Below are 20505 nucleotides of genomic sequence, written 5' to 3'. Positions count from 1 at the left end.
GAAACACACTTAAGAAAAACCAGTTGTGTCCTCCCTTGACTCTCCGACTTAGTGCCAACACCATGGTTATTACAGACTCATCCTATTAACACTGTGTTACAATTACTTGTTTATTTATGTAAAACTCCTCCTAGATGCAAACTCCTCAAGAGCCTGGCTATTGTCATATCCATCTTTGTAGTCCTGGTGGACAGTGATGACTGTGAAAAGCCAGAGCTTAACAAGTGCTTGTTAAATGAATAAAGAGAAGAATAAATAGGAGATAGTGAATAGAATGAAATCCTAGGTTCTTCTCTTCTTATTAGGACCTGTTCAGCGATTATCCTAAAAGAAGAAAATCAGCTAAATTCTAAATAAAATCTTTGACTTTGTTGTTGAGTAGGCTAACTGAGACTGTAGGGGCATGGCAAGCTAGGAAAATAAATGAAAAGAGAAAAGGCGCTATTGTGCAAGCCGTTTAATTTTGCATTTTTATTTATTTACTTATTTTTGCTGAGTGGCATGTGGGGTCTTATTTCCTTGACCAGCGATTGAGCCTGTGCTACCTGCAATAGGAGAGCAGAGCGCTAACCACTGGACTGCCAGGGACTTCCCTTGGTCTTTTAAATTTACACTGAAAGAAGCTTTTTTCTATTTCTGAAATGTGGAATAATGGATTGGGTGAGAGAAAAAAGTAACTGGGTCCTTTATAATGAAATGAGTTTGTTACTTCACCAAGGAAGCAAAAGACTTATTTTGTGCTAAGTTCTTATGCTAAGAACTATCAAACACTAATATGGAAAACTGAAAAGTAAAAGTGAAAGTGAAAGTGAAGTCACTCAGTCATGTCTGACTCTTTGTGACCCCATGGACTGTATCCTACCAGGCTCCTCTGTCCATGAGATTCTCCAGGCAAGGGTACTGGAGTGGGCTGCCAACTGAAGGTGACTCAAAAGAAATGGAAAAATATCCCATGTTCTTATATTGGAACAATTAATACTGTTAAAATCATACTTCCCAAAGCAATCTACAGATTTAATCTGATCTCTATCAAATTACTTACGACATTTTTCAAAGAACTAGAATAAATAATTCTAAAATTCATATGGAACCATAAAAGATCCAGAATAGCCAAAGCAGTTCTGAAGAAAAAGAAGAAGCAGGAGGCATAGTGCTTCCAGATTTTAGACAATAGTACAAAGCTACAGTATTCAAAAACAGTATGGTACTGGCACCAAAAAACACAGATTAAAGGAATACAACAGAGAGCGCGAAAATAAACCCACACATCTATAGTCAATCAGTCTTCAACAAAGGAGGCAAGAACATACCATGGAGAAAAGTCTCTTCAGCAAGTGGTGTTAGAAAAGTTGAACAGCCACATGTAAATCAATGATGTTGGAACATAACTTTCTCACCATGCACAAAAATAAACTCAAAATGGCTTAAAGACTTAAATATAAAACATGACACCATTAAACGCCTAGAAGAGTACATAGGCAAACATTCTCTGACATAAATTGTACCACTGTTTTCTTAGGTCAGTCTCCCAAGATGATAGAAATAAAAACAAAATAAACAAATGAGCCTAATCAAACTTATAAGCTTTTATATAGCAAAAGGGTGAAATAAAACATGAACAAAACAAAAAGAAATCCTAAGGAATGGGAGAAAGTGTCTGCAAACTATATGACAGATATGGGCTTTTTTCCAAAATATATAAGCAACTCATACAGCTCAGTAACAGCAATAATGAAACAACCCAATGAAAAATGGGCAGAAGACCTAAATAGACATTTCTCCAAATAAGAAGCAGAGATGGCCAATAGGCACATGAAAAGATGCTCAACATTGCTAGTTATTAGAGAAATGCAAATCAAAACTATAACGGGTACCACCTCATATGGGTCAGAATGGCTATCATCAAAGTCTACAAATAATAAATGCTGGAGAGGATGTGGAGAAAAGGGAACTGTCCTACACTCTTGGTAGGAATATAAGTTGGTGCAGCCACTGGAAAAGAGTACATAGTTTCCTCAGAAAGCTAAATATAGAATTCCCATATGATCCAACAACCCTACTCTTGGGCATATAAGCAAACAAAACTAATTCAAAAAGATACACGAACCCCTATGTTCATAGTAACACTATTCACAATAGCCAAGATATGGAAACAGCCTAAACATCCATCAGCAGACGAATGGATAAAGAAGATGTGGTACAGATATCCAAAGGAACACTGCTAAGCCATAAAAAGAACAAAATAATGCCATTTGTAGCAACATGCACCCAACTAGAGATTTCATCTAAGTGAAGTAAGTCAGAAAGACCAATACCATATGATATCACTTATTTGTGGAATCTAAAATATGACACAAATGAACTTATCTATGAAATGGAAACAGAATCAGGGACATCCAGAACAGATGTAGTGGTTTCCCAGGGGGAAGTGGCTGAAGGAGGGGTGAAGAGTGAGGTTGGGGTTAGCAGATGTTAGTTTTTATATATAGAATGGATAAACAACAAGCACAGAGAAATATATTTAATATCCTATGATAAACCATAATGGAAAAGAATATAAAAAATAATGTATAACTGAATCATTTTACAGCAGAAATTAACACAAAATTGTAAGTCAACTATACTTCAATAAAAATATTGATCACAAAAAGAGAAATGAGTTTCTTAAATATTTCACTGAAGTTCAGAAGCACTGGGGATCATTTTCCCTCTAATAAGATGGTTATTAACTCCATTATTTCCTCATATTCTAGTTGAAAATGACAGAATGCTTTTTAACTGAGTCTTTTGATGTTTCTCTATGATTTGGGGGCAACATGAAGGTGTGACTGTTTAGTAAAATCTCACTAGAGGAGCAGCCGAGTTGGACATTCTCTAACTTACTCTTAGAAAAGTATGTACACATGATTTTCACAATAATAGCATTTGAAAAATGTGATGAGTTTTGAAACTTTACTCAAATTTAAGAAAATGTAACATCTATCAAATACCTTCCTCACTAGTGAGTGGCAGTGACAAATATACTCAGGAGGTGAACCTGAAAAGATGTTATTTCCATAGGAACCATTTAATAAATAGTCATCTTTGAAATTAAAAATATCAGATGAAGACCTCAATTTTATGTTGTCTCTTCGTATACAAACCACTTTAAAATCCACAGAATTGCAATCAATAAACATATAGAGAATACAAACGGTATAACTTTTCCTCAGAAGTAATTCTTTAATTTATCTACTAAGACCCATGGACTTCAGTAAGTAAATACCATAAATTATATCAATGGTGAGTAAAGTGTGAAATGGTAAAACATAGTTACTGCATTTTGTAATTTTCTAAGACATTTGAAAAGACCCTGATGCTGGGAAAGATTGAGGGCAGGAGGAGAAGGGGGTGACAGAGGATGAGATGGTTCGATTGCATCACTGATTCAATGGACATGAGTTTGGGTGAACTCCGGGAGGGCTGGTGATGGACAGGGAGGTCTGGCGTGCTGCGGTTCTTGGGGTATCAAAGAGTCAGACATGACTGAGTGGCTGGACTGAACTGAAGACATTTCAAAAATAATACTCCAAAATTCTTGAATCAATATTTTAAATACACAAGATCAAGTTTGATTTCTTCTCCATTTTCCAGATAAGGAAAGTAGTATTCATAAATTATGGGACTAATTCCAGGTCATGGACCAAGTAGGAGAATTTAAAAATCAGACTGCAAAATCAAACTTAGTTCATTATGATTTATTCTACTTCCGTGCACCTTTCATATTTCCTTGCCCTTAACAATTAGACTCTGCATTTCCATGTTAAATGAATTTTAATCATAACTTGATAGACAGCCAAGGACATGCATATGAAAATTAATGCATAAGGACTAGAGAAAAAACTTATGTATTAAAATACTGTATGGGAATATATAAAGATGAATACCATTAATAATTTTTTTCTATGAGATAAGCAAGCGTATTTAAATAACTAATCTGGGCAATTTAGTCTGAGAATACTATAGATTAACACAGATTTTTAAAACATCAATAGCTTTTTATAAGCTAGAAAAGTATGAAATGTTAATCAAATTCCTAAGAAGGGACTCCAGAAATAAATTAGAAAAGTGTCAATCTCCAGGGTTCACTGAATCCAGCAAATAGAGGGGCAGTCAGAAAAATGAGACAAAAATGATATTTAGAGTTCCAAACTACTTCAACTTGATGTTATTAAATTCAGGGGAGACGTGATTTGTGGTTTCCCTTCAGTGAAGTGACCTTTGACCTTCAAATTAAAAACACACAAAAAAGAAGTTTCTCACATTTGTCTTAGAAAAGACATTGCAAAACAATTTTCTAAAGTGTTAAAGGACTTACCTGTTTCCATTTTCCCGTCTTGTGCTGCAGGCCCGTCGGGAATCACACTTTTCACCTGCAGAAACTCATCAGGCTCGTCTCCACCAATGATAGTAAATCCAAACCCCATGTTGCTCTTTTTGAGTGTGGTGCTGAGAAACGTTCCCTTCAACTGGGAGGCATCCCGGGTAAAGAGTGGCTTTTCTACTGGCCAGTAAAAGTTAAAAAAGAAAAAGCATGGCGGTTAGGGCACGTTCTTACATGGTGAACATCAGCCACTGAACAGCAACCCCAAGAGCAACTGTGGGTTAATTATGGTAAATGCAAGCAGGTGTGACTGTGAGCGCAAACCTCTGAGCACTTGCCACAAACACAGAGCCGGCCCAGGAATGCAGGAAAACGTGACAGAGCTTCTGGGATTAGACAGAGTTTGCCAAGGCAGTGTGTCTACTCACTAAACTCACTTTCTTATGCTTAAAAAGGGCTGAGCAGACAAAGATAAAGCCTCACATCATCCAGACACATGTGGATCCATTCCTCTTGTTCTGAAAGGGTCCAGGTAGGAGGTTTGTGTCAGAGGCTGGGCCTGCCCAAAACCTTGAAGGGAGAGGACTAGAAAGCCAGAATGGACTATTTTGTCTAACAAAAAGTAGGAGCACTAGAATGTTAGCACCTCCTCAAATGTCTAAATTAATTAGAAAGAATGCCTAGATGTGGGACTGAGTTAGCATTTGCTTATAAGATACTATGAAGATAACCAGATAAATCTGTTTCTTACTGACCTGATAGTAATTAATATACTCTAAAATGTGAGCAAGTGGCAAGTCAGTATCTCTAAATATAATCATGAATGTAAAAGTAACACAGTTAGTAGCAATATGTTGACACATTCAAATTATATACCCAAATAATCTGAAAAGATCTTGAACCCACTCATATAGGTTTAACTAGTAATTTGGTTTCCAGCTATGATCTGTAATAAGTATGAGTGAGTGAAAGTCACTCAATCATGTCTGACTCTTCGCGACCCCATGGACTATACAGTCCATGGAATTCTCCAGGCCAAAATACTGGAGTGGGTAGTCTTTCCCTTCTCCGGGAGATCTTCCCAACCTATATATTTCAAATGCTTTAAAAATAATAGTCATGCTATTAATGGTCATGCTTTAAATGCTATACAGTCAAGTATATTTATATATATTTATTTTTAGTTGTTCCATTTTGAGTAACATGATTTAATATTTATGAGAACCAGACTGTACCTGGTGACTAAGTTTAAGTATTCTGTTATTGCTCCATTTTGGGTGATATGTAATGGATAAACTATAAAGTAATGAGGGCCATATATTGGGATTTTACATTGTTTTGTTGTGGCTTAATCCTTAAGCCATATCTGACTCTTTTGTAACCCCATTGATGGTAGCCCGCCAGGCTCCTTTGTTCAGGGGATTTCCCAGGCAAGAATACTGCACTGGGTTGCCATTTCCTTCTCAGGTTCATCTTCACCACCCAGGGATCGGACCCTCATCTGCATTAGCAGGGGGGGTTCTTTACCGCTGAGTCACCAGAGAAGTCCTTACATTGTTTGCATATCACCCGTATCTTTATGAAAAAGAGGGCTTCTTTAAAATATAAATGCCACCTATGTTTCCTTTATGAAAATAAAGTTTACACCTTGGAGAGAAGTTCCGTGTGAGACTTTTACATTCATCTTGATGGTCCTGCAGTGAAAGCGTGTGAATTCATCCGCAGGCATAACTAGGCCTCCCAACTACCAGTGCCTCCCTTGTGCTTTCACGTGTAAGAGCTCACTAAGACGTGAGAAGCGTGTGCAGCATCTCATCCCCTCACGTGGATCCAGGGTGAGTTCAGGTGCAGCAAGCGGCCCAGGACATACCGATGCGCCAGGGCCTCCCGGGGAGGGGGCTCCCGTAGTAAGGCAGGTCACTCACGCTGCGGGACCGCTCCCGGGCGGCGAGGGGGCGGGCGGGTTTGGGCCTAGGTACTGTCGATGAGGAGCTGTCTACTGTCACAAAGGAGAACAAGCCTCATTCTCGTGCTTGGTCATGTGAGGGCAAACATGAGTCTCTATGAATCTCTGCAGTTTCCGGTATCACTGGCACACCCATTCCTCTCCACCTGGCAACCTGCTATAAATTCCTCTGCAGGGCTGCCCCAGTGTTAACTTCCCTCCTGATTGCTAAGTACATGCTTTTAGAGCCAGAGCAAACACCCAGCTAAAGCTAACTAAGCGGTTTGGGGAGAGCAAATCAATTATATGAAAGGGCTGGAGCTAAAGGCATATTTGGAAGAGCAGGCGATTTGAGAGACAGTCTTTCCCTTTGAAACACTCATCGTTGACAGGTACTAACCTCGGAAACCTGGGGCCTGCAGGGGCTTTGCTCCAAGTTCTGTGTGGGGCATGTTATGCTGCTGTAGCTTCCTTTTTGCTTCCAGGACAGGGTTTTCAAACTGTGTTCTTCTATTTATGTGGCTGAAAAATAAAATTTCAAATTAGAGTAATAATGGGGCAAAGTCATTTAAGAGAACAGATGGATGGCTCTACAGAATGCAGCTGAGTACGAGATACCTTACATGGTTATAGTTGAAGCCCCACCAGGCACAGAGTCAGGCCTCTGCTGGGCCGGCTTGTGTACAATGCATGTTTCTGTGACAAGAGAGTTCTCAGTAGCTCTTTCATAAAGTATTGTATTTAAATTTTGCATGATTCAGCCAAAAGAGCTAGACTATGCACTTACTTTCTGGTCTACTGTGTTGATTTGAGATGAGTTTGGTGCACTTAAATATGTGGCCAACAAATGAAATTTATACCAAATGGTGCTGAAGAAAAAAGGGTTATCTAAACTTTGTAAAATTCAACAAGATAAGTAAAAGGGCAATTCACTGATTGTCTTACTCTTATAGCAACTAAAGTCTACACATTTTAGAAATTGGCGGACCTGTATGAAAGGTCTCGAATATGGGGAGAAAGATCCCTAATGATATATATGTGTGGAATTTATGTTAACAACATTAACTTGTAGAATACCTTTAGGATGACTGATGTTGAGAGATCAATCAAAAGGAGAGTATTTACAGTCTTCCTAGTGAGACAATAAACTTCCAGATATCAGATACAGAGTATCTTTAAGCAAGTATGGATCAGCTAAACTAAGGGCTTAGACTTTAAGAATTCCTTATAGTATCCTTAGAGTATGATCCATATTTGTATAAAATTTAAAGTTCTTTATCCATAGAAAGGGTGGGAACCACAACTCTGCCTAGTAATACATATGTAACTATTTTTTCTGCATATGCCTCACCAGAGGATTGTCATGTACACTGATTTCGGTTCTTTGTACAAAAAAACTAGCATTATGGTATGAGAGTATGAAGAGGAGAGGGCTTAGAAGAGGAATGAACAATTAGTACTTAAGGGACTTCCCTGGTAGCTCAGATGGTAAAGAGCCTGCCTGCAATGTGAGAGACCCAGGTTCGATCCCTGAGTCAGGAAGATCCCCTGGAGAAGGAAATGGCAACCCACGCCAGTATTCTTGTCTGGAATATCCCATGGACAGAGGAGCCTGGCAGGCTACAGTCCACGAGGTCGTGAAGAGCCAGACATGACTGAGCGACTTTCACTTTCTGTGCCAGGTACCTTATATAAATTTTCTCAGTTAAGTCTCATGACAATAGTCTAGAATTCTAATTATCCCCATTCTAAAGGTGATGAGACTGACACACAGAGACTGAATGACTTGCTCTAAATCACATTCCTAGAAGTGAACAGGCTGGTACTTGCAACATGTCTCCAAAAAGGCATCTTTTCCCTACATACCTTCTCTTTCTCAATGTATGATTTCACACTGAGAAGTGCACACATGATGTGCACACACACTCCTCTCATCTTAGGTCTATAAATATTCATAAAACAAAAGGAGGTAAGAGAAACCAAATCTTAACTACCAATTTTCTGTTAATATGAGTAAGATAATTCCTGTTGTTAAGAACTAAAGAGCCTCTTGATGAAAGTGAAAGAGGAGAGTGAAAATTTTGGCTTAAAGCTCAACATTCAGAAAACTAAGATCATGGCATCTTGTCCCATCACTTCATGGGAAATAAATGGAGAAACAGTGGAAACAGTGGCAGATTCTATTTTTTTGGGCTCCAAAATCACTGCAGATGGTGACTACAGCCATGAAATTAAAAGATGCTTATTCCTTGGAAGGAAAGTTATGACCAACCTAGACAGCATATTAAAAAGTAGAGACATTACTTTGCCAACAAAGGTCCGTCTAGTCAAGGCTATGGTTTTTCCAGTGGTCATGTATGGATGTGAGAGTTGGACTGCGAAGAAAGCTGAGTGCTGAAGAATTGATGCTTTTGAACTGTGGTGTTGGAGACGACTCTTCAGAGTCCCTTGAACTGCAGGGAGAATCAACCAGTCCATCCTGGAGGAAGTCAGTCCTGAACATTCATTGGAAGGACTGATGTTGAAGCTGAAACTCCAATACTTTGGCCACCTGATGCCAAGAGCTAACTCATTGGAAAAGACCCTGATGCTGGGAAAGATTGAAGGCAGGAGGAGAAGGGGATGACAGAGGATGAGATCGTTGGATGGCATCACCGACTCGATGGACATGAGTTTGAGTAAACTCCGGGAGTTGGTGATGGACAGGGAGGCCTGGTGTGCTGCAGTCCATGGGGTTGCAAAGAGTTGGACACGACTGAGCGACTGAACTGAATTGAATTCCTGTTGAGGCAGAAAAGCAATTGCCAGAAACCTGCCAAGATGACTGCAGTATCTGAATACTTGCTCACAAGAGCTGGGGCAGGGGAGCTGCTGCCACACAAGCTGTGGGATCAGTGAGTCCTAGATTCAAAATCCAGCTCTGCTGCTTGATTAGCTGTTTGACCCTGCACAAATCATTAAGCCTGAAACGTTAGCATCTTCCATCTCTCAGATGGGCAGAATACTGCCTCCCCGCCTCACCAGGATTGTAAGCAAAAGGTGCAAGGTGATGCAGCCAAAGGGGAAGGTACAGAGATGAGTAAGGGCAGAGTTGGAAATAATATTTCTGATGTAATAGGAAGATTTCAACTTGAATCAGCAGACTTCCCTCATAGCTCAGTTAGTAAAGAATCTGCCTGCAATGTAGGAGACCCTAGTTCTATTCCTGGGTTGAGAAGACCTGCTGGAGAAGGGAACAGCTACACACTCCAGTATTCTTGGACTTCCCTTGAGGCTCAGTTGGTAAAGAATCCGCCTACAATGCAGGGGACCTGGGTTCGATCCCTGGGTTGGGAAGATCCCCTGGAAAAGGGAAAGGCTACCCACTCCACTATTCTGCCCTGGAGACTTGCATGGACTGTATAGTACATGGGGTCACAAAGAGTCGGACACAACTGAGTGACTTTTACTTTCACTGGAATCAGCAATACCCTATCAAGCCTCTCCTTCTTCCTGTGAGACTTAGATTATCAGTGGTGAAGCAGTTTAAGCAAGAGAGCCTGGGTTTGAGGTAGCATCTGAGGCAAATTACTAAGTTCTCTGACCATCCATATCCTCATCTGCAAAATGGGGACATTAATATCTACTTCTTGGGGTTGTGGTGAAGATATGACAAGTAATATTTGCAAAGTACAGATATACAGGGAGAACCCCACAATTATAAAGTACAGTTGTTTATTCTTCAAGGTATCAGTTCAGTTCAGTTCAGTTGCTCAGTTGTGTCTGACTCTTTGCGACCCCATGAATCGCAGCATGCCAGGCCTCCCTGTTCATCACCAACTCCCGGAGTTTACTCAAACCCATGTCCATCGAGTTGGTGATGCCATCTCATCCTCTGTCGTCCCCTTCTCCTCCTGCCTCCAATCCCTCCCAGCATCAGGGTCTTTTCCAGTGAGTCAACTCTTCGTATCAGGTGGCCAAAGGATTGGAGTTTCAGCTTCAACATCAGTCCCTCCAATGAACACCCAGGACTGATTTCCTTTAGTTGGATCTCCTTGCAGTCCAAGGAGTCTTCTCCAACACCACAGTTCAAAAGCATCAATTCTTCGGTGCTCAGCTTTCTTCACAGTCCAACTCTCACATCCATACATGACCACTGGAAAAACCATAGCCTTGACTAGATGGACCTTTGTTGGCAAAGTAATGTCTCTGCTTTATGATATGCTCTCTAGGTTGGTCATAACATTCCTTCCAACTTTCCTCTTCAAGGTATAGTTATTCCCTGTTACTATTACTATATTTGTAAGTGCAATTGCTGTTGTTATCATTATTTCTACAATGCTTTTCCCATCTATCCCATAACTCTTTCTCCACCCTCACCCAGCAACATTCCAAACCTGTTTTATGCTCCTCCCCTTGGTTAGCACATAAAACCTTCAACAAACTTCTGTCATCAGTTTATTTATACATTGACTCATTGTTGAGAGGATTTGTTCTTTTTAAAGAACAACAACAAGGAGAAGTAAACAGAATCAATGGAGAAGTTAGTTGAGTCTAGGTGGAAGATCAAGAGACAAAGTTAATAATATAGGATCCTATTGTTTACTAGAGTTATGCTGAAAATTAGTATTGAGCTTTCAAGAAGCTAATACATCAGGAAAAAGAAACAGGTTATATTCTTTGGAATATTTAAGATAAACTTAAGATGGTGGTTCTAAAGGACATAGTATTCCTGTTATTCAGGCTCATGAGATCATTCTTTCTGGATCTTGGATAAAGGTATTTTTGTGATGTAGTGTACAACATCTTACATGATAATGTCACAATAATTAATCTAACAACCCAATCATACTGTGTTTTCACAATTGATTTTCATATTTATTTCCTTCTCGATATTGTACGTACCTGTGTATAGGGTCCACAGGTTATTCAACTTTGTATACTAAGCACTGGACACAGTGAGAGATAACGTATATATATATTTTGTTGTTAAGTGTTGAGTATGTGTTTTAAAACTTTTGTCTGCAAATATATGTTATTAATTTTGAGAAACTAGAAACAGTTCTGAGGTGTCCCAAAGTTACCATCTTTCTTCCTTTTCCCAACTATTCTGTTCCTGTTTCTCTAGGTCATTATTCATCATGTACATAACTTTATCCTTAGACAATACATTACAAGAGCTTTCCGGGGTAGTTTTACTACACAATTGGATTCCTCCAACCTGCCACATGCTTGTAATTACTTCCTTAGAAAAGTCAATGTGCAGCCACTTGCTTTATGGAAAGTATGTTGAAAAGATTCCATTCACCATTAAACTGAAGTTCTACATTTCACAGAGAATGAAAAATACCAATGAACTCATCTAGAATGACTTGTACCTGACAAATAGTGGAAGCTGGGGATGGCTTTAGTGTCCTGAGCTAATTGCTACAGAACATTTACATTGTCACAAATAGAGTCATTCATTTAAAATTTAAAATGCTCCCAAGCTTTAAAAGACCTATCACAAAGAAATATGATCATCGCTGAGTAAGGAAGCCTTGTCTTCCTTCTGCTTCCAGTATGAATAGCTTCTAGCCCTTTTAGCAAGGATTTGGGGGCCTTAAAATGTGTAAAAGGATGTGAATGACATATGCCATCCTCCTCTTCATTTTTTTAAAGACTGTGTGAGGGAATTATTAGCCAGCTTATCCAGCTCTGTACAGGACAGGAACTATCCTGTCAAAAATTCTTATTCTTATATCTAGTCTATTATTTCATTTTAGTAATAGAATTTTTAGGTGTTAAGAGCTAAGGGGATAAGAGACGTATTCTGAGGAGGGTAGATCCCAACAGCCCATTTCAGAAATGAAAGACTACTGATATGAGATCCTTCCACACGGGAATGGCAAAAGGATATTCAAGGATGCCCTTCCATCACCTGTTCTCTTTGCCAGTATAGTCACTCATTTGCAGCTTACCTCTCCCACCCTCTTTCATTACGGAATGGAAACATAAGGTAAGTTTGCATGTGGCAGTACTTTGTAGTTCTGGATGAACCTGAATAACTTAAGAAAAAAAAAAAAACAGAGAGAATTCAGGCACACCCTAACTCAATGGAGTCACAATCTCCAAATGGGGTATACAGCTTGACATTAAAAAAAAAAAAGGCTTTCCAGATCACTCTCTTATGCAGCTAGGGTTGCAATCCCCAGAGATGGAAGCTGCAAAGGTGTACAAAGGTGTCCTTTATTCAACTAGAAGTTTCTTTTCTGTATTCAGCCTTGGGGAGTATTAACAAATGTTCTTTTGCTCAAGAAGAGAGGACACACGCAAATGAAAGTTTCAGACATGCACAGAGGGAAGGAAATATTTATGGCGGCTTGGATGACATGCTGCCAAAGGTAGTCCCAGGTCGGAGTCCTGTTTGACTGCCACGTCCTTCACTGTGGAGAGGAAATGGAGGAAACAAGGGGAATGCCTCATGTCCTGAGCCCATCAGTACACACAGGACAGGTCTGCTGGGCGATGAAGGCTGTGGTCTGACCCTCACTAACAGTGCTCCATCCATAGTCCAACCTGTTCACTCCCCATCTTGCTTTCTCCTGGGCTTGTGGAGAGGGACATTTTTAGCACATAGTCACTAATAACACTTTTTGCACCCACTGGCCACTCTCACATCGTCTTGACTTCGGTTGACAGTTTATAAATAGATGGTTGGGTCAACATGAGAGAGGAAGAAAGTACCTTTCAAATGGAGATTTTACCATGAGTAAAATATTTTCAAGGTGATCAAGGTGGCTACATTAATGATCCCAAAGCATGAGGTAGCCTGTGCTCAAGAAATGTTTGTCACATAAATATCTGGATGGAGGCAGGCAGGCATGAAAGGTCATAGATCTTGCTGTTTTCCAGTTTAACTCTCCCATAAAATATATGTTGTGACAGAACTTCAGGTGAAGCTTAGGGCCAGTTTATGAGCTATAACCAATCTGCATCTGGGTAATGACCCATGGAATCCTGCAAAACAGAATCTTTCGAGGCTTTCTTGTGATAGTGAAAAAGTCATCCACTTTGCTTAGGAAAGATGTGGACCTGCTCTCTTGTGTTACAACAGAGATGTGCTCATATGGAAAGGCACTACGTAAGGGACAAAATGTGGGAGCACCAGGAGGCAGCCACTCAGCACTGGGTGTGGGAAGGTTAGCTTGATGTTTGGGGTTGCTGTTTAGCATGTCATCCCATCTATGCAAATCTGCTCCTTCCGGGGCTTCCCCAAATCTATTTTATTTGGAGCATATTTTTTTTTTTTTTAAGAAAATAATTCCTGAGTGGAATCACAATACGCATTTCCTGGTTGCTTGGGATTCCACAATTTTTCTTTGACCCTGAATCTGACTCCCACCCTCCAGGATGGTTAGGAAAGTGCATGTCGCCTCCTCACATCTAAAGCCTTAAACTGCAGCTACATGGGCAGCCAAACACATACTCTGTCCCCCTCCCTGTCTGTATTTTTTATTCACTTTAAAACAAACTTTGAGAAGATCCCATACAGTTTTCTCTACTATTCAGTCTAGATAAGTGGAATAAAAGCTTCCTTTTGCTTCAAAAACTAATAAGACAATAATAACACTGCAGGGGTCTTCTGGGGCCAACCCTTTTGACTGAAGGTGGGACACTATTAAGAACTTGGTCACTGCACTGATGTTACTGGCGTTTACATCCAAGCCTCCCCCCAGTCCCATCCTAGAATGTGATCTTGGGCACATTATTTACTCTCCCTGTGCTTCAGAATTTTTCATCTATAACCATGGGATGAAAGTAACATCACCTCATAAAGTTGTTGGGCATATTAAATAAGTTGAGTATATCACTTAAGACCGGTACCTGGATGTAAGTACTCAATAAATGCTATTGTGCTTCATCAAACATTTGTTTCTCAAATGGTGTTTGCTGGGCACCGTGGTAGGGGGTGCAGGGATGGGCAAAGATCAATCAGACACATAGTCTAGCAGGGGAGATAAAATAGAAACAAAAAGAGCTATGAAATAGGCTTTCCATAATATGATGGGTGCCTTACAGTGTTTTGAAAATGTAAATTTTAAAAGCACTAGTTCAAACACTAATGTTTTAAATATACTTTATTTTTAAAAATGAGCTTTGGATAAATGGAATAATTAAATCTATTTCGCTTGGAACATTAAAAAAAAAAAAAAAGAACAGACTAATAGAATCCTGCTTCTTGAAAGATTTCTTCCCAGTTCTAACACTTAAGTGATCATTTTCTTTCTATGAATGCTCATTCATTATTCCCTACTGTACCTGAGGGAAATGTAGATTTGCTTTATGAATGTGGGTTGGAAGATTGAGTCACTCACATGTTCTCTTGCTTTTTCTGGACATGAGGGTGTCTGATCTGGGGTCATAGCGTCCAGGTGGGAGGTGGACTCATGGCCGACTAAGAAGAGTATTCTTACATTGGTGCTGAAACTCTCACAGCTAAGGAGTCTGCCCCCTCATCCCTCTCCAGACAGAGCTTCCCAAATGTGGGTATGTTTTCAGATAAATGAGCTCTCTTCTCTTCCCCAGTAGTAGTGCTATGTTAACACACTGACAGGTAATGTATAATCTGTATTTTATGTGTACCCTATATAGAAGTGGGATTAATCACCTAGCCATTACTATTCACCAATTACATGGCAAACTATTTTACTCTCAGCATAAATGACATTGTGCCCTATCATTCATGTCATGAAGCCCTCAGGACCTACCAGTTATGTAAACACATTTTCCAAAATTTCAGAGCCAGTAGGCACGCATTTAAAAAGGTTTTCTATCCATTTCTTCTCATTTTCATTAAAAAAAAAATCTGTCTTAAATTTTGTTTCTGGGTGCAGGAGGAGGTTATTGTTATCATAGGTATTGCTAACCTTTTGCTTCTAGATTGAGCAAAAGTAGTGAGTTATAAACTTAGAGGTATGATTGAGTTTATCTAGAAGAAAACTAAATGACAACACTATTTCAACATCTTTCTGTACTGAGACAAAACTAGATAAATTGCTCCTCCACTGGTATCTGCCACTCTGACTCACTGACTTCAGTTTTTGAAGTCTCACACACACATTCGTCAATGTATCAGTGTGCAACACACTGGGAACACAGAAATGAATGCAATACAACCGTTTCACCAAGGAGGTCTGTATTCCAATGGGGAAGACATACAAGGTTTGTCTGCCCAGATCTGTCGAGGACTAAAGGCTTTCCCAGGGTATGGGGCTTTCTTTGCTAATACCTGGACATTCCTCAGAGAAGGCAATGGCACCCCACTCCAGTACTCTTGCCTGGAAAATCCCATGGATGAAGGAGCCAGGTAGACTGCTGTCCATGGAGTTGCTAAGAGTTGGACATGACTGAGCGGCTTCACTTTCACTTTTCACTTTCATGCATTGGAGAAGGCAATGGCAACCCATGCCAGTGTTCTTGCCTGGAGAATCCCAGGGACGGGGGAGCCTGATGGGCTGCTGTCTGTGGGGTTGCACAGAGTTGGACACGACTGAAGTGACTTAGCAGCAGCAGAAGGACATTTCTAGGTAAATCGGGGTGAGCTGGTCATTCTATAAGCAGCCAGAAAATTTGTATGCACAAAGTGAGGACTCAGAAGAAAAGACAACTGAGTCTGATGGTTCAGGGAAATTTCACAGGGAAGTGACTCTTGAGCAGATTCTAGAAGGAGAGACGTATTTTGCCAGATGGAGAAAAAGGCATTTTAGGAAGAGAATAGTGGATTCAAAAGTGTTCAGGAACAAATTCTATCCGCTTAGTGAGAGTACAGGTATGGTGCCTACACCTACTACATTTCCGTGTGGGTGGTGGTGTGGGAGCAGGGGTGTGGGGGAGAGGATGAGTTATGGGGCAAGAAGAATACTTCCCAGACTCATCAAGAAACAAAGGGAGAAGAACCAAATCAACAAAATTAGAAATGAAAATGGAGAGATCACAACAGACAACTCTGAAATACAAAGGATCATAAGAGACTCCTACCAGCAGCTCTATGCCAATAAAATGGACAACTTGGAAGAAATGGACAAATTCTTAGAAAAGTATAACTTTCCAAAACTGAACCAGGAAGAAATAGAAAATCTTAACAGACCCATCACAAGCATGGAAATTGAACTGTAATCAGAAATCTTCCAGCAAACAAAAGCCTAGGACCAGATGGCTTCACAGCTGAATTCTACCAAAAATTTAGAGAAGAGCTAACATCTATCTTACTCAAACTCTTCCAGAAAATTGCAGAAGGCAAACTTCCAAACTCATTTTATGAGGCCACCATCACCCTAATACCAAAACCAGACAAGGATGCCATAAAAAAAGAAAACTACAGGCCAATATCACTGATGAACATAGATGCAAAAATCCTTAACAAAATTCTAGCAAACAGAATCCAACAACATATTAAAAAGATCATACGTCATGACCAAGTGGGCTTTATCCCAGGAATGCAAGGATTCTTTAATATCCACAAATCAATGTAATACACCACATTAACAAATTGAAAGATAAAAACCATATGATTATCTCAATAGATGCAGAAAAAGCCTTTGACAAAATTCAACATCCATTTATCATAAAAACTCTCCAGAAAGCAGGAATAGAAGGAACATACCTCAACATAATAAAAGCTATATATGACAAACCCACAGCAAACATTATCCTCAGTGGTGAAAAATTGAAAGCATTTCCCTTAAAGTCAGGAACAAGACAAGGGTGCCCACTCTCACCACTACTATTCAACATAGTTTTGGAAGTGTTGGCCACAGCAATCAGAGCAGAAAAAGAAATAAAAGGAATCCAGATAGGAAAAGAAGAAGTAAAACTCTCACTGTTTGCAGACGACATGATCCTCTACATAGAAAACCCTAAAGACTCTACCAGAAAATTACTACAGCTAATCAATGAATACAGTAATGTTGCAGGATATAAAATTAACATACAGAAATCCCTTGAATTCCTATATGCTAACAATGAGAAAACAGGAAGAGAAATTAAGGAAACAATACCATTCACCATTTCAACAAAAAGAATAAAATACTTAGGAGTATATCTACCTAAAGAAATGAAAGACCTATATATAGAAAACTATAAAACACTGATGAAAGAAATCAAAGAAGACACAAATAGATGGAGAAATATACCATGTTCATGAATTGGAAGACTCAATTTGTGAAAATGGCTATACTACCCAAAGCAATCTATAGATTCAATGCAATCCCTATCAAGCTACCAATGGTATTTTTCACAGAACTAGAACAAATAATTTCACAATTTGTATGGAAATACAAAAGAGCTCGAATAGCCAAAGCAATCTTGAGGAAGAAGAATGGAACTGGAGGAATCAACCTGGCTGACTTCAGACTATACTACAAAGCCACAGTCATCAAGACAGTATGGTACTGGCACAAAGACAGAAATATAGATCAATGGAACAGAATTGAAAGCCCAGAGATAAATCCACGAACCTATGGACACCTTATCTTTGACAAAGGAGGCAAGGATATACAATGGAAAAAAGGCAACCTCTTTAACAAGTGGTGCTGGGAAAACTGGTCAACCACTTGTAAAAGAATGAAACTAGAACACTTTCTAACACCATACACAAAAATAAACTCAAAATGGATTAAAGATCTAAATGTAAGGCCAGAAACTATAAAACTCCTAGAGGAGAACATAGGCAAAACACTCTCTGACATAAATCACAGCAAGATCCTCTATGAGCCACCTCCCAGAATATTGGAAAGAAAAGCAAAAACAAACAAATGGGACCTAATGAAACTTAAAAGCTTTTGCACAACAAAGGAAACTATAAGCAAGGTGAAAAGACAGCCCTCAGATTGGGAGAAAATAATAGCAAATGAAGAAACAGACAAAGGATTAATCTCAAAAATATACAAGCAACTCCTGCAGCTCAATTCCAGAAAAATAAATGACCCAATCAAAAAATGGGCCAAAGAACTAAACAGACATTTCTCCAAAGAAGACATACAGATGGCTAACAAACACATGAAAAGATGCTCAACACCACTCATTATCAGAGAAATGCAAATCAAAACCACAATGAGGTACCATTACACGCCAGTCAGGATGGCTGCTATCCAAAAGTCTACAAGCAATAAATGCTGGAGAGGGTGTGGAGAAAAGGGAACCCTCTTACACTGTTGGTGGGAATGCAAACTAGTACAGCCACTATGGAGAACAGTGTGGAGATTTCTTAAAAAACTGGAAACAGAACTGCCATATGACCCAGCAATACCACTCCTGGGCATACACACGGAGGAAACTAGATCTGAAAGAGACACGTGCACCCCAGTGTTATCGCAGCACTGTTTATAATAGCCAGGACATGGAAGCAACCTCGATGCCCATCAGCAGACAAATGGATAAGGAAGCTGTGGTACATGTACACCATGGAATATTACTCAGCCATTAAAAAGAATTCATTTGAATCAGTTCTAATGAGATGGATGAAACTGGAACCCATTATACAGAGTGAAGTAAGCCAGAAAGATAAACACCAATACAGTATACTAACGCATATATATGGAATTTAAAAAGATGGTAATGATAACCCAATATGCAAAACAGAAAAAGAGACACAGATGTACAGAACAGACATTGGGACTCTGGGAGAAGGCGGGGGTGGGATGTTCTGAGAGAACAGCATTGAAACAAGTATACTATCAAGGGTGAAACAGATCGCCAGCCCAGGTTGGATGCATGAGAAAAGTGCTCAGGGCTGGTGCACTGGGAAGACCCAGAGGGACGGGATGGGGAGGGAGATGGGAGGGGGATCGGGATGGGGAACACATGTAAATCCATGGCTGATTCATGTCAATGTATGGCAAAATCCACTACAATATTGTAAAGTAATTAGCCTCCAACTAATAAAAATAAATGAAAAAAAAAAAGAAGAATACTTCCAAGTCATGGGACGAGGTTCTATTTTGTTTCAAAGTCTCCGTACTTCCACTATGGCTTTAGTCTAAAGGATGATCACAGCTTTTAAAACTCTCCATTCTGGAAGCTGTGCCTGTTTCCTGAGCATGGGCAGAGTAGAGAATGAGTTTCACCATATTAACCACATGGGAAGAATCATGATACTCCCTTAAATTCTCAACCATTTCAGTATCATTTACTGTACCTCCAATGTACTGGTCATTCTACTTACCTGGTGTTATGAGGACAAGCAAGATGCTCTGTGACTATGAAGAATCCATTACCCAGGGAACTAGCCATTACAATGTGCTGGGAAGGGTGAGACTAGTCTGACTTGTAATATACTGGATTGCTATCTATTAACAACTTATGCATGAGCTATTGAAATGTGAAATCACGATACAACCCAAGTCTGGTGGTTGGTGGTTTAGTCGCTAAGCCGTGTCCGACTCTTGCAATCCCATGGACTGTAGCCTGTCAGGCTCCTCTGTCCATGGGATTCTCCAGGCAAGAATACTGGAGCGGGTTGCCATTTCCTTCTCCAGGGGATCTTCCTGACCCACGAATTGAACCTGGGTCTCCTGCATTGCAGGCAGATGATTTACCAACCGAGCTATGAGGGAGGCCCCAACCGAAGTCTACTGAACTCCAAAAATATAATTAAGAACTATAAACCCGTGCATACATGTCACTCATACATAATGCTAGAAACACACAGCCATGGGTACAAGCATACTTCGGGTCTGACATCAAGGAGAGTCAGAGAAGTGAGGAATCACAAAGGCAACGCCACTAATGCCTAGGATTATCCAGGAAAGAGGGGTCAGTGAAAGAGCGCCAGTGAGGGGAGACAGACACGACTGGGAACAAGACTGTGTAGATTTTGAAAGTCAACATGACAGGAAGATAATTCCCACTTTATAGAATAGCAAACCTCTCAGGTTTCCAAGTCTAATATTCAGAGTGAGATAAAGATTAAAAAAATATTATTCTTGACTACTGAGTCTTTATTACTGGTTATATCAGAGAAAAATTAAATATACGGCTATTCCTTTTATAAGCTAGTCAGTAATGCAGGAAGAATTAGGAAACAAAACAAAATTAAAAGAACTTTTGATGCATCTTAGGGAGAAAAGGCTCCTTTGCCAGATACCTAGAATCTGCACAGACTCTTTCAATGCCTTGCATTAATAAGTGGCCATGCGGCCTGACTGGCAGGAGCCTGTCATTCTGAGAAGATAAGGAC

General features: G+C 39.8%; 1 protein-coding gene across 3 annotated transcripts in view; it reads right to left on the bottom strand.

The window, feature by feature from the left end:
• Positions 1-20505, bottom strand: part of MAGI2 (membrane associated guanylate kinase, WW and PDZ domain containing 2) — a 1418975-nt gene that overhangs the window by 312059 nt on the left and 1086411 nt on the right. For 2 of the 3 annotated variants that reach the window (XM_061165157.1, XM_061165156.1), the window contains exons 8-9: positions 6709-6830; positions 4358-4540 (exon numbers count right to left, since the gene is read on the bottom strand). In XM_061165157.1, the coding sequence (XP_061021140.1) occupies positions 4358-4540; positions 6709-6830 (305 nt within the window). Of the gene's footprint in view, positions 1-4357; positions 4544-6708; positions 6831-20505 lie in introns of all 3 variants that reach the window. The other variant, XM_061165155.1, reaches the window with a different exon arrangement.

The sequence above is a fragment of the Dama dama genome, chromosome 18, assembly GCF_033118175.1.
Source record: "Dama dama isolate Ldn47 chromosome 18, ASM3311817v1, whole genome shotgun sequence".
NCBI classification, from domain to species: Eukaryota; Metazoa; Chordata; class Mammalia; order Artiodactyla; family Cervidae; genus Dama; species Dama dama.
This window is presented reverse-complemented; position numbering and strand designations above follow the sequence as displayed.